Below are 14,512 nucleotides of genomic sequence, written 5' to 3' on the forward strand. Positions count from 1 at the left end.
CATCATTTTAAGCATACTGAAGAAGAAGAAGAAGAAGAAGAAGAAGAAGTAGAAGAAGAATAGGAAGAAGAAGACATCTGAATACAAACGGACATGGACGGGCTTTGCGTTTTTAGATGCTTTCTAGTTGTCCTCGCCAGAGCAGAGGGTATTGCATTTGAGGCCGTTTGTTTGTCTGTCTGTTTGTCCGCACAGAATAAATATGATTTTCTCTGCAACCGTTGGTCCGATTGACAGGACATTTACACCATAGGTGCACCTCCTCCTGTATCATTTTTTACTGATGATTATGGCGTCGTAGGTCATGTGGTACGGGCGCCATCTTGGAAAACCCGAAAAACTTTGCACCTCTATATCTCTGAAACCACTCCCTGGAACAAATTGAAGGTGGCTCATTGTAAAGAACTCTCCATGGGGAATAACATGTTATTGATGATGTCATAGGTGCCTCCATTATGACATAATTCGACAAGTACAAAACTTCATCCGATCAAGATGAAATTTCTTGAGCGTCATATAGGGATAAATTGGTGGAGAGGAAAAAGGAATAATAATGACCTCATCGGTCACGTGGTTCGGCCGCCATATTTGTTTTGATTTGGGTTTTGTTTTGAGAGGTTTCACTTGTACATCACATAAACGGCACATTTGTAATGCTTTACTGAGGTATACACTTCCAGCTGAGTAGTCCATTTAATGGGGGTACATGACGTGCTCCCTCTTGTTCCACCTAATATACCGGTACATAATGTGTACTATGGGAAGTGAGGGGGGGGGGGGGGGCACATCTGCCCTACAATCTGCCCCAAGCTTTAATCACTGCTATTCAGTGTTTATTTTGCACTTGTTAGCTGTATCATGGGTTACCTCCAGCAATGCAGCATCCACTTGTGTGAATTTTCTTTTTCTAACACACTCTGAAAACAAATTGCCATCCCATTTACACCAATGTGTTTGGATATCAGAGCAAACATGATTGCAGAGACACAAACTATTAGCTCTTTCATGGTACTCATCTGTTTGCACATGAAGGGTGGGACAATGAATGAATGATCACTTTGATTCACAGGTCTTTGCCCATTGTTGGGTCAGGGTTTGGTGTAAACATTTATAAAACATTTTAAACATTTATAAACCTTTTTGGTGTGTCGCATGGTAAGAGATGGAATGTGCTTCCTTTCTCAGTTGATGCCAATGATGACCCTTTATTTTGTCAATGCTCACATTAGGTAAAGATGTTTTCATCTGTTGCATATAGCGCTGAAAGAAAGGTTTATAAATGCAATGAGAGGTATACCCCTTGAATCCCATCTCCAATGTATTTTAGGTCACAGACAATGAAAGCAGAAATGTGATGTGAAAAGTAAAAGAGCACCTTATTTTCCATAATGCACACTAGCAAATCTCATGGCACTAGAGATGCATACAAACACGTCATCCAAGTCGGTTGCTGATCGCCCGGTAGATACGAGAGATTATTACGAAGTTTATGTATGCAATGACATTATTTTCCGGTTGTCCTGAAATGCCGGGCAGTCGTCAGTGGACACAGCACTGGGAAAATTCACTAAAAGGAAATAACAAAAAATCAATGTGAAGGAGTTGATGGAGTTGGTGTTGCCGTTGGGCGTGCACATTTATTTAAGTCTATGTAGGATTCCCCTGTACGATACTTTTCAAATGACGTAATCCACCCCAGAATGCTCGCTGCACATGCTCAGAAACACCGAGAAGCGGTGGTGTTTGGGGCATTGTAAAGTATATCGTATGTGTGCTGCGAAATAAGGATTGTTACATAAAATGGCTCACAAAGCTTCTAAATATTTCCTACATTCCCGTGAGTCCGATTTGCATCTTGGATCACAATTATGGTTAACCATGTTGAAATGTGGTTATTATGGTTAACCACTCTTTCGTTTAATTGCTGAAAATTATGTTCAAAAGATCGTTTGAATTACAGATTTTGCGCTAGCAATGGCAGGATAAAAGTGCCGGGATGAGCAGAAACGGGGCACTGAAAATGCACACAGCGCATGTGTGAAAGGCCTCGTTGGCATTCGTACGTCATTTCGAAAGTCATGTCTTTTTTGCCCACACAAAGCTGAAGACCGTGGCTGCTTTGTTGATTGCATTGTGGAAAACTTGACAGAAACATCCGTAGCCTATGCCTAATAGTGGCACCATTTAATTCCTTAAGAATGTTTCTCAAACATGTAAACGTGCCATATGCATAGAAACAGTTCATCGTGCATTCTGTCAAGATGTCATTCAGAGCCTTATCGTCTGCTTCTGTTTGGTCATGCCTCGCTGTTTCATGTATTAGCACCTGCTGGAAGGCTTTTTGTTTAAATTTTTTTTGTGCGGGGACAGTTCTGCATCGCTTTGCTTTCTTATTACTTTACTTAGTATTGTTTTGGGTTGTAGTTGAAGGAGGGGGCTTTCCGGTGTTCTGCCGAAAGTCTGCGCTTAGGGCAAAAGTTTCGAGGCCATCGCACTCTTCGTCATCGGCCCAATGAGTGTCTGACCATGAATACTGAGAAATTATTTGTCTTTGTATCACAAATGGTCCTCTGAATACCAACTAACCAATCACTTGACAAACGGAGGTAATAATTGCCCAAACTGGTTGGCCTGGCAGTGTTCACATCTGAACCCCTGGCTCATGATGTAGTTCAGCTGTGCATGCATAAACCAGGTTCAAAATCCATATATCATGTGTTTGTCCATTGACTACTAATGTCCTTGTAATTCACATTAAGTACACTGATGCCTACTAGGTCTTTGTCCTGGTTGTGGTTGATATACAAGCTCCATGCTTCAGAGTTTAGATCAATGGCAAAAGAAAAAACAATATCCTATGCAGATCATTGGTTTGGCTGCGTCTGTTTTATGGTAACTTAATCCTCCATGTGGAGTTGTGTTTATTGTTTTCACATATGTTTATCATCCTAAACTATGGCCTTAAGTTGTTTGAATGTGCAATCGAACTGTAATCAAAACATTTCATATAAATGTGTTCAACTTATAATCCTCATCCAAAGTTATGACACGTCAGGCGGCTATCAGGCTGATTTGGTACTACAGTATTTGGCAATTTTTTCCTGTTTATGTTTTTATTTAGTATAGTTTAGTTTTTGTTTCAATATGCTATATTTATTTGTTCATTATAGCCCAGCTTTTAAATTTTTATCTGAGACCTCATATCGCAGAAGGGTTGTTGGCCTCTGTTTTGTTTTGTTTTATTTATAAACATTTCTCGTCTGGTCTGGCTCCCCTTTCTCTCTCCACCCTGTGATCCTCCCCAGTTCTGCAAGACTTCCGTTTTCTTCCAATAACCCCCTTCTGGTTAAAATCCTATCATTCAGGCTTGCCACACACCTTTGCCCTTTTGTTCCTGTTTTCTCCCGGTTGTGGAAGTACCTTCCAGAGGTGGTTCAATCACACGCCCCTCCAGGGTTGCAAGCATCTCATGTCATTCCCCATCCCTACCCGAGATGTTTTTTTTATTTACCTTCATCAAACCTACCTAACCCAACCTGCTTATAGACTGGTCGGATTTTTGGGAAAACACACTTCTAGAGGCATTTTTGGGGAAAAGCTGACATACCACTTTTTTATCATAATTAGGGTGTGCTGAGTTCATTTTTGCTGTCTGTCACCCTCTCCTGTGAAGCTAAATTCCTCAAAATGGCCAAAAAAAAAATGGCCGCCAAAATGTTATTTTACCTATTATATCCGGTCTTCCTGAGGTCAAATGCACAGTTTAGAAGTGTCATCCATAGATATGACGTATCACCATATATAAATTTGTTGTCCAACTCAACAACTCAACACATTTGTCGAGGATAGGCTTCTGCCATGTGAGAAACGGAAGGTCAAATTTCGTGACCCTTTGCACAAGAACAAGCCATTGACATTTTCATCCCTCTTTGATGCAGAAAGGCAATGCTCAAAATCAAGCAAAGACAAAGTATTAAAGGCAGACCGATCAATCCTGCAGCGGCTGATCATTGCCTATGAAGCAGGAAGGAAGGTCAATCTAGATGAAATTTTGTCCCATGAGCTCTTGCCAGTGCCGATTGCACTGGCAGAAATGAATGGTGACATTCGTACAGGATCCAAAGCCATTCTGTCTCAAGTTCTGACAGCAGAAACACCATGCCCACCGATGCTGGCACCAGATGAGCTCGGTGGCAATGCAACCATTATTTTTGATGGACAAGCCTTGGTGATTGCCATTGGGAAGCCACACGGACTTTCTACATTTGGAGATCTGGCTGATGTCTTCAAAAACACTGTCCTTCAGATAGGATATTTGTTTGACCGCATCGATGTTGCATTCGACAGATATTATAAGGTGTCCATTAAATCCGGGACGAGGAAGAGGCGTGCCAAGGGCATCAGACCCATTCGAAGAGTCATTGACAGCATGAGGTGCCCTTGCCAGCTGACTGGAGTAATTTCCTGGCCTTAGGGGAAAACAAGGCAGACCTGGCACGATTTCTTTCTGAACATATGGTAAGGCATGATCAGCATGACAAAACCATCGTTGTGGCTGGTGGATTCACTGATGAAGAGAGGGTTGAATCAAACAACCCGGATGTGGACACATCCCTGCTTGAAGCTCGGCATGAAGAGACTGATACCCGTATTATTTTACATTGTGTTAAAAACCAAGCTGACAGAATAGTGGTTCAAGCCAGGGATACTGACATTCTGGTTCTTCTTCTGGCTCACTTCCCTCGAATGTCTTGCACAAAACTCTGGCTCAAAGCGGGCACAGCTAAGAAAAGAAAACATATACCTATTCGCTATTCACACAATAGCAGAACAGATGTCGTTTGGTCCGACTGTGCTGGAAACTATTCCAGCCTTCCATACTTTGACTGGAAGTGATGTGACATCCTTCTTCTCGGGCCACAGCAAATCCACTGCATGGAAAGTCTTTACAGAGCATCACGGACTACTGCAAAATCTTGGAAATGGAGATCTTACAGAAGGAACTGCTAAAGATGCGGAGCTGTTTGTCTGCAAAATGTACAAGATGCAACACGTTGACACAGTTGACAAGGCTCAACCAGTACTCTTCATTAAGTCCCGTGCTCCAGAGTCGCTTCCCCCAACAAGTGATGCACTATTCTTCCATGTGAAACGTTCACATTATCAGGCATTAGTGTGGAGACAAGCACATCTGAACTACCCAGATCTGCCTCCACCCGAGTCCATGGGTTGGAAACAGAGCGAGGACAAATTGGTGCCCATTTTTATGTCATTTCCACCTGTACCCCAGTCGTGTCTGGAACTGATTTCCTGTAGCTGCAACACTGGCTGTATGAATTTACGGTGCAAGTGCAGAAAGTCTCGTCTGTTGTGTACATCACAATGCAAATGCAAGGATAACGACAACTGTCACAATGAGTAGAACTGTATATGAATGACTGTGTGACACAATTGCAGAAAATTCGATCATTTTCATATGAGACATTGGAGGGAGATGCACATTCTATCAGATAACATCACATGTACATTGTATTATACATGGCTATATTTATTTGAATACATATAAAGTAGCATTATGTACTGCTTAAATGCTTGTACCTTATCTAATTCACTGTTTGTCATCATATGAATGTGCCTACAAATAGCCTCTCGTGTCGCCTTCATATATCCTATATTGGCAACATACCGATTAACAATGACAGCCATCTTGAAATTCAATATGGACACCATCAACCTATGTTAAGAAACGAATAACAGTATTTTGCATATTTGAGAATAATTTTGTACATAATGATGCTTTTGAAATGAGGAGAGTACTCAACTTTGTATTTAATTTAGAGAGGTATTAAAAAAATACAGTAAAATTGAATCTTTGGCAGCCATTTTGTTTTCGGCCATTTTTGAAGCTTTTGCCTTCATTTGAGAGGGTGACAGACAGCAAAAATGGACTCAGCACACCCAAATTATGATAAAAAAGTGGTCTGTCAACTTTTCCCCAAAAATGCTTCTCGGATTTTATAGAAGCACATTTATCAGATTTCCGACCAGTCTATTACTTTGCAGGCCAGTTGTTCCCTTCACTCATCCTTCTTCTTTTCTTGTCCATTCTTTCCTTTGCTTGCTGTATCAAACTGTGGCTTCGCTTTCAGTACTTTACCTTTTTACCCTTTGTCACCTCACTCTTCCACGAGCTTATATTTTGCACATGGTACAAAAAAAATGTCATGCCCATTAGCATGCCCAGTATTACTTTATTAAACACGAGCAGGAGTACCTGGCATTTCAGGGGGGGAAGAAGGGAGGGGGTAGGAAGCAGGCGAGGGAGGGATGAGGAAGGGAGTGGAGGGAGTGGAAGGGGGAGGGTAGAGGGAGGGGAAAGATATACTACATATGCATCTTTTGGGGGAGGAGGGGGGGAGGGGTGGAGAGAGGGTGACTGACAGGCCCCTCCGTTTTGGGGGAGGGGGGAAGGGAAGGAGGAAAAATTTACCCATGCAAAGAGTGGTGCATAACCTCAGTGTTGCACAGGTAAAAAAGGAAATTGTAATGCCCTCTGCCATCAACACCAGGTGGCGCCACACGGTACACATTTACATAGGGATTTACGCCCCTCTTCCAGTCCCCCACACCCCCGAATGAGGCCGCAACCACATAGCCTATGTTACCCCTCAGAAAAAGTTGTATTTGTATTTGTACCCCAAGTAAAGTATATAAGTGTTTATAGCTGGAGTACCCGGCATTGCTCAAGCGAACATTTATGTGAATGTGTACTTGCATATAACTGTCATTAATCAAAAAGGTTCAGGCACTATAGAGCGATCTTTTTTAAATTGTTTTTTTTTTTTTTATCCAAAAAAGGAACTTTTTTTTTTTCAAAAAAAAATTTTTTTTGCCTAAAACACTCAGGGGGGGGGGGGGGGAAGTGTTCACTTCTGATGAACCTCTGAAAGTTTGACGAAGATCCGTTCAGCCATCACTGAGAAAAATGGCGCCACACAAACAGACACACAGACCTACGGCTCTCTTATACAGTGGATTATTAGGCCAGAAAGATGCCCCCCCCCCCCCCTCATCCCAAGAATTTACTGTTCACCTGGCGCATGTGTGCATGCTTCTTGTGTGCACGAGTAAAATTGGCAACCATCCCATAAAATAATTTTCAAAAAAAAGTGAATCCCCATAATCGACTTTGAATGAAGAAAATATCAAAAAGTAATTATTTGTTTTGTTGTGTCTTAAAATAATCTGATGATGACACTGACATGTTTAACGTCCAATCGGTGTTGTAAACAACAGTTTTGGGCCGACACCCAAACCGGAATTGATTTTGGCTGCTAAAACTGGTAGGTTCTACCTTAAGAGTATCTCTTCCGCACATGGAAACCTCTTGGCTTTTATTTCAATGAACCAGATCTCTAAGCGTGAAAGATCACACTTTCTCTGAAAGATCACACTTTCCCTGAAAGATCACACTTTCTCTGAAAGATCACACTTTCCCTGAAAGATGTTCCCAGCGTGATGTTTCTATGAAGATGGGAATCCAATAGTAGTTCAATTAAAGACAAATTATATATTTTCCTGCAGTTGAAGTGTATTCACCGTACTGTACTTTGATGTGTACAGGAATGAATTTTTTCCACACAGCAGACTTATTTTAACTTCTGAAGGTCTAATGACTCGTGTGGAGGACTGTTTTGGAAGGAATGGTCAGACATGGTAAAATATTTCAGAGCAATGGAATGGAACGTGCTTTGATGAATGGATGATCATATTAACGTCTTCAACATACCTTTTGTTTTGTTAGTCGCGCCTTAAAGGGTACGTGAGACCATCGCAGTGTGTGTGTGTGTGTGTGTTAGTATGTGTGTGTGTGTGTGTGTATGTGTGTGTGTGTGTGTGTGTGTGTGTGTGTGTGTGTATTATCTGCAATCGCTTGTCTGATCGGTACAAAACTTTAAACATAGGAAGGACTTCCCAATGGAGAATATTTTATTGCTGACTCTGTCATAGGTCACAAGGTTTGGCAGCCATATTGGATTAAAGGGAAAAAAATTGGACATTATTTTCTCTGAAACCGCTCAATGGAATTTTTTTTTGAAACTTGGCAACTGACGTCAACTCCCCATGGGGTATATAGGGTGACAACGATGATGTGATTGGTGAAGTGGTATTCCAGCCATAATTGGTTGAATTAATCCTTATCCAAAAATCCTGAAGCTTCATATATCTGACCTATGACCCAATGTGAGAGAAGAATTCAATTTATGTTCGTAACCAATACCAATAAACTATGTGATATAATAGGGTGCATGGATGATATCTGGGCCATAATAGCAGTGGGTCGGCCATAATAGTAGTGTGTTCAGTTAATGATGGTATTTTTTGTTCAGATTGAACACGCAAGGCGAGACTATGTGCTCTGCAAGTGCTGTTCTAGTTTGCTTTTGCATCTTAATTATCTGGACGTCCAAAGGTGGATGGAGGTTATGTTTTCGCTCCTGTGTCTGTCTGTCTGTTTGTGAGCAGGATATTTGAAAAAGTTATCGACTGATTCATACGAAACTTGGTTGACAGGTGTGATGTGGTTCATCAAGGACGAATTGATTAGATTTTGGTGAGGATCTGAATCCAGATCCGGATACTATCATGTTTTAACTCGATAAGTGATTCTTCACCATTGAGAATGAATGAATGAATGAATGATCGTTTTAAGGCCATTTTCCCCGCTAGAGCGGGGGTTAGCCTTGCGGGCCCCATGACAATCATAGTTCCCTGTTTGAGGCAATATTTTCATGGCCGGATGCCCTTCCTGACGCCAACCCTTAGTCGCCTCTTACGATGCGCAGGGATACGGTGTACCTATTCTAAACACCGGGATCATTCATCCCAGCAAGCTGGTACTCAATTTGCCGACCTCGGAAGGATGACAGGCTGAGTCAACCCCTCTTCACCATTGAGAGATGGGGTCAAAATGATATATAGCACAATATCTCAAACAGTTGTGGAAGGATTATGACAAAACTTTGTGGATGAGTTGGGCAGGTGACAAGAACAGGCGCCTTGGATGGACGCCTCTCCTCAGTGAAAGACACATGAAAGCCCGCTTGGAGTTTGCAAAAAAGCACCTAAAGGACTCTCAGACTGTGAGAAACAAGATTCTGTGGTCTGATGAAACCAAGATTGAACTGTTTGGCTTCCGTCTGGCCATTCTGCCATAAAGTCCAGATCGGTGGAGTGTTGCAGTGATGGTTGTCCTTCTGGAAGTTTCTCCCATCTCCACACAGGATCTCTGGACCTCAGCCAGAGTGACCATCGGGTTCTTGGTCACCTCTCTTACCAAGGCCCTTCTCCCCTGATTGCTCAGTTTGGCCGGGCGGCCAGCTCTAGGAAGAGTCCTGGTTGTTCCAAACTTCTTCCATTTAAGAATTATGGAGGCCACTGCGCTCTTTGGAACCTTCAATGCAGCAGATTTTTTTTGTAGGCTTCCCCAGATCTGTGCCTCGACACAATCCTGTCTCTGAGCTCTGCAGGCAGTTCCTTCGATCTCATGGCTTGGTTTTTGCTCTGATATGCATTGTCAGCTGTGAGACCTCATATAGAGACAGGTGTGTGCCTTTCCAAATCATGTCCGATCAATTGAATTTACCACAGGTGGACTCCAATCAAGGTGTAGAAACATCTCAAAGATGATCAAGAGAAATGGGAGGCACCTGAGCTAAATTTCAAGTGTCATAGCAAAGGGTCTGAATACTTATGTAAATGTGATATTTCAGTTTTTTATTTTTGATAAATTTGCAAAACTTTCTAAAATCCTGTTTTCTCTTTGTCATTATGGGGTATTGAGTGTAGATTGATGAGGGGAAAAATGAATTTAAACGATTTCAGCATAAGGCTGCAACATAACAAATGTGAAAAAAGTGAAGGGGTCTGAATACTTTCTGAATGCACTGTATACTGCAATACCTGCATCAATGTGTAAATGCCAACCTATGGGTGGTCTATATTGATTATGAAAGCATTATTTAATTTTATCTTCCATGTTTAATGAGCAATTCTTGCATGAGCCATTTGGCACATGAATTAAATAACAGTTGACAAATTTCAGTCGAGCTTAGATGGCAGCCTGTGGCTGCATGTGGAAGTTGAAACGGAAAAAGTTACCGAAGAACATTTCACAACAACAAACTGGATTAGTACGCACCCTTTTCCTCTTTTCCTGGACCGAATCCGATGCGGATTGTGTTTGTCTGCTTCCAAGTGTAAACATAGCTCGTTTGACAGGAAGAGCCGCCAATGATCATTTGCCATTTTAACTTCCATGCGCAAGTTATTGCTTTGCATTTCAAAGTAAAGGAAACGGTGTTTGTGCACGCTTTGAATAACACCGCTTTTTACAGTTGCTTTTGAACAACACTCGAGACATAATTATTTTTTTGGGTCTGTTCAAAATGACGTCTTTCGAATTGCCGAGGGAAATGCTCTCGCAGGATCGATGCGGTCACTTAGGCTGAATTATGGTGGTGATTTGTGCTTCAAAAAACAAAACACCTATTGGTCATGTTGTGTTTGCCTCTCATGTTTGCAATTTATTTTGCTCACCTTTGGCAGGTGCTGGAGAATCTGGAAAAAGTACAATCGTGAAGCAAATGAAGTGAGTAAATCATTTTCTTGCCTTTTGTGTGCTTGTCGTGAGGCAAATCATGAAGTTGATTTGAAACTTGATTTGAAATTGATTTGAAATCCAAGATTTGATTTGAAATCATGAAGTTGACATGAAACTCCAAGCGGGCAAATCGTGAAGCAAATCTTGCCTTTGTGACACTGCAATCAAATATCGTTCACACTGTTTTTTTTTTTCGTAGGCGTGTACACACCTGTATGTGTTCACACTGATGATGTCAAAAAGGTCTCTGAATTTCTATGCGCAATGGTACACTAATAGCCTCGAAGCCAGGTGTTTTATATTTTGGTTTGTTGAGCGGTTGAATTTTATCAAGTCGAGCCGGACTGAACCCGCTGATTGGAAAAGTGTTGGTAATCGAGCAATTATTTGATACTCTCAGCTCATATATGTTGCTTTTCTGAAGTGGGAAAGGCTAAATAGGGATGGTGTTGAATGTTGAAGATAGACCATCAAATGGGCTCCTACAGTCGTATCAAGCTTCTCTATTTTTCCTCAGCCACCAAAGATGGGTGGAGGTTGTTTGCAACCCTGTCTGTTTGTCTGTGAATAAGATATCTCAAAAAGTTGTCGATGGATTCGGACGAAATTTGGCGGGGAAGTAGCGTATGTGACAAGGACTAAATGATTAGATTTTGGTGAAGATCCGGATTCGGATATGGCTACTCGAATTTTTAAGCGATTCTTCACCATTAGGAGATGAGACCAAAAACTATATGTAGCATGTTATCTCAAAAGGTTGTTGACGGATTCAGACGAAACTTGGTGGAGAAGTTGCGTACGTGACAAGTAAGACTTGATTCAATTTTGGTGAAGATTTGAATCCGGATCCGGATCAGAGAATTTTAAAAGTTATTTTTCACCATTGAGTGATGGGGTAAAACTGATGCACAGCAGGATATCTCAAAAATGGATAGGGCCAAAAACTATATATAGCAGGATATCTCAAAAAGTTGTGGACAGATTTGGACGAGACTTGGTGGACAGGTTGGTGATTGACGAGGAAGAGTTGATTCGATTTTGGTGAAGATCTGAATATGGATTTGGACGAGACTTGGTGGACAGGTTGGGTGAGCGACGAGGAAGAGTTGATTCGATTTTGGTGAAGATCTGAATATGGATTTGGACGAGACTTGGTGGACAGGTTGGGTGAGTGACGAGGAAGAGTTGATTCGATTTTGGTGAAGATCTGAATATGGATTTGGACGAGACTTGGTGGACAGGTTGGGTGAGTGACGAGGAAGAGTTGATTCGCTTTTGGTGAAGATCTGAATATGGATTTGGACGAGACTAGGTGGACAGGTTGGGTGAGTGACGAGGAGGAGTTGATTCGATTTTGGTGAAGATCTGAATATGGATTTGGATGAGATAATTATTTAATTTTAAGTGATTCTTCACCTTTGAGAAGTCGGGCGAAAAGCGATATATAACATGATATTTTTAAAAGTTATGGACGAATCACGACAACTTGGTGGATGAGTTGGTATGGTGACAAGAACAAGCCGATTAGATTTTGGTTCAGGTCTAGATTCAGATCCAGCCTATCAGTTGGCTACAAATCATAAACTGTTCAGCCTGGTGGAGGTATGCGCTCTACCGAGTGCCGTTGTAGTATTGATCGTCTTGCTATTTACTTTCCTTTTTAGGTAAATCTCTGAAGTCACACAAACCATCCTGACATATTTTACCTCCTCTTGGATTTACCAACGACATGCAGTTTCCCTTTGACTCGATTTGCCGTAGGCCACTTTGCATCATTTATTGAGATGTCTTGCCATTAGTTGCATCAATAGATTATGATGACCGTTGTTCACTGTTGTTGTCCCACATGGTAGCTTATAATTAGCAAAATGTTCATATTTATTGCAATAAAAATTCCATAAACAATGACTGAAAATTTTACGTTTCTAAATATTGAGAGATAGATGTCACCAAAGCTGAATTTAAATATACATGGATGCGTTTTCATATTTGGAACATAGCTTGGAGGCCAACATACAAATTAAAGCACTTTCTCTTGAGGAAAGCTTCACGATGCTTTTGTGCTCGTACCAACTTGCAGAGTCTATGCTGGATGTTATCGTCTCCGCACACAGAATTATAGTTTGTTTTAGAGTAACACCAAAATGAGTTCGACTAGTAAATGAATTGCCAAAATTGGACAACGAGCCAATGAAACGTGGAAATGTCTTCTATGCAGGATTATCCATGAAGATGGTTATTCTGAGGATGAATGCAAGCAGTACACAGCAGTGGTATATAGCAACACCATCCAGTCCATGACTGCCATTGTCCGCGCCATGGGAAAACTCAAGTTGGAGTTTGCAAATGCATCCTGTGAGGCAAGGATTTAATGCTTTTTCCTGCTGCATTGTGACTTTTTTTTTCTTTTTTCTTTATTGCATTGTAATGTAATAAGCTTTGGAATTCCAAATCTACAGGATGTGGCATCATGCTAGTAAATGCAATTTGGCTAACATTTATTTTCTTGCAGCCTTTGTGCATGCATGATGAAAGATTTTCTGTACCCCTCTATCCCCACAATCTTTCATCTGACTTTTAAAGATATGAAATGTGTTTGGGAAAGCATTATTTTTTACTCGTGTAAATATTGTAGAAGAAATTTGGGGCGGGGCGATGTGGAAAATAAAAATACAACTCATTGCTGTATACAACTTTAAAATATGACTGATGTGGAAGACATTATGCAGTCGAGGTAGTGTAAATGAAATGGAAATCTTATAAATTGCAAGCTGCTTCGTTCCTAAAGACGAATTGGGCATAGGGATAGTGCTGAGTTCGGTTATTTTTATTTTTATTTCATGTAGTGGTGCTCGTAATGTTGCAAAATAACATCATTATTTAATTTGCCAAGTGAAAGAGCAAAAACAAAGTGTTGTATTTATGCCACCAGGATGACGCAAGGCAACTTTTCGTCCTTGCTGGTGCAGCCGAGGAGGGTGTGCTGACCCCTGAACTAGGTGATGTGATACGTAGGTTGTGGAGCGACACTGGTATCCAAGCCTGCTTTCGGCGAGCACGCGAGTACCAACTCAATGACTCAGCTGGCTAGTAAGTCTTTTCATGGATCAAACAGAAACCTGATATTTTGAAGTCCTTTTGTCATTAGCATGTCCAGAAACTTCTGCAAAACAAAAAAAAAAAATCAAAAATCATAATTGTAGCAAAGCAAAATGCAAGAAAAGATACATTTACAGTATTGAAATAGCTACAACCAAAAGGACAATTTGTACAAGATAGGAAGATGAAGGGCGGAAACATTACACAATATTGTTACGGATGTGGTTTGGGGGTAATTGGGTTTAGTTTTATACTAGTTATTTCAATAGTGCATGTTCAGCATAAGCATACATAATAAGTGTATGACAGACTGTATCGACTTTGTTTTGATGAAGTGCCCCTGTTTTCCCTCCCAGTCTGTTCATGTCTACACACCCATATACCTACCTTAGTGTTTATTGTGGTTTCCCCCCTTGTTATCTATCATCGTGTTTTCATTTAAAATAAAGAATACAGTTAACCCTCCAATATCGTGGGGGTTAGGTTCCTGGAAAATGCCACGATTGTTGAAACCGTGAGTAGATACCAAGGGCCAATGGGAAAACGTGGATTCGGTTCCTGGACTTAGGGAAAATATCGAAGAAAGCCGGCGACAGCCAGAAATAAGCATATCACAATTGAAACAAACGTGTAAATAAAATAAACAAAACAAGAGTTTTACCTTTTAAATTTGCTCGAAAACAGCGAGGTGGGTGAGATAAACATATTACGTACGTACTCTGCCATAAATGGATAATGATGATTGCTGTT

The 14,512-nt window shown here is 41.1% G+C and overlaps 1 protein-coding gene across 2 annotated transcripts in view; it reads left to right on the top strand.

The window, feature by feature from the left end:
- The window catches only part of LOC137425027 (guanine nucleotide-binding protein G(i) subunit alpha-1), a 232,545-nt gene that overhangs the window by 165,860 nt on the left and 52,173 nt on the right, over window positions 1-14,512 (top strand). For both annotated transcript variants that reach the window (XM_068113031.1, XM_068113030.1), the window contains exons 3-5: window positions 10,609-10,651; window positions 12,882-13,023; window positions 13,596-13,753. In XM_068113031.1, coding sequence (XP_067969132.1) covers window positions 10,609-10,651; window positions 12,882-13,023; window positions 13,596-13,753 — 343 coding nt within the window. The remainder of the gene's footprint in view (window positions 1-10,608; window positions 10,652-12,881; window positions 13,024-13,595; window positions 13,754-14,512) is intronic.

Source organism: Myxine glutinosa, chromosome 4 (assembly GCF_964187855.1).
Source record: "Myxine glutinosa chromosome 4, kmMyxGlut1.1, whole genome shotgun sequence".
NCBI classification, from domain to species: Eukaryota; Metazoa; Chordata; class Myxini; order Myxiniformes; family Myxinidae; genus Myxine; species Myxine glutinosa.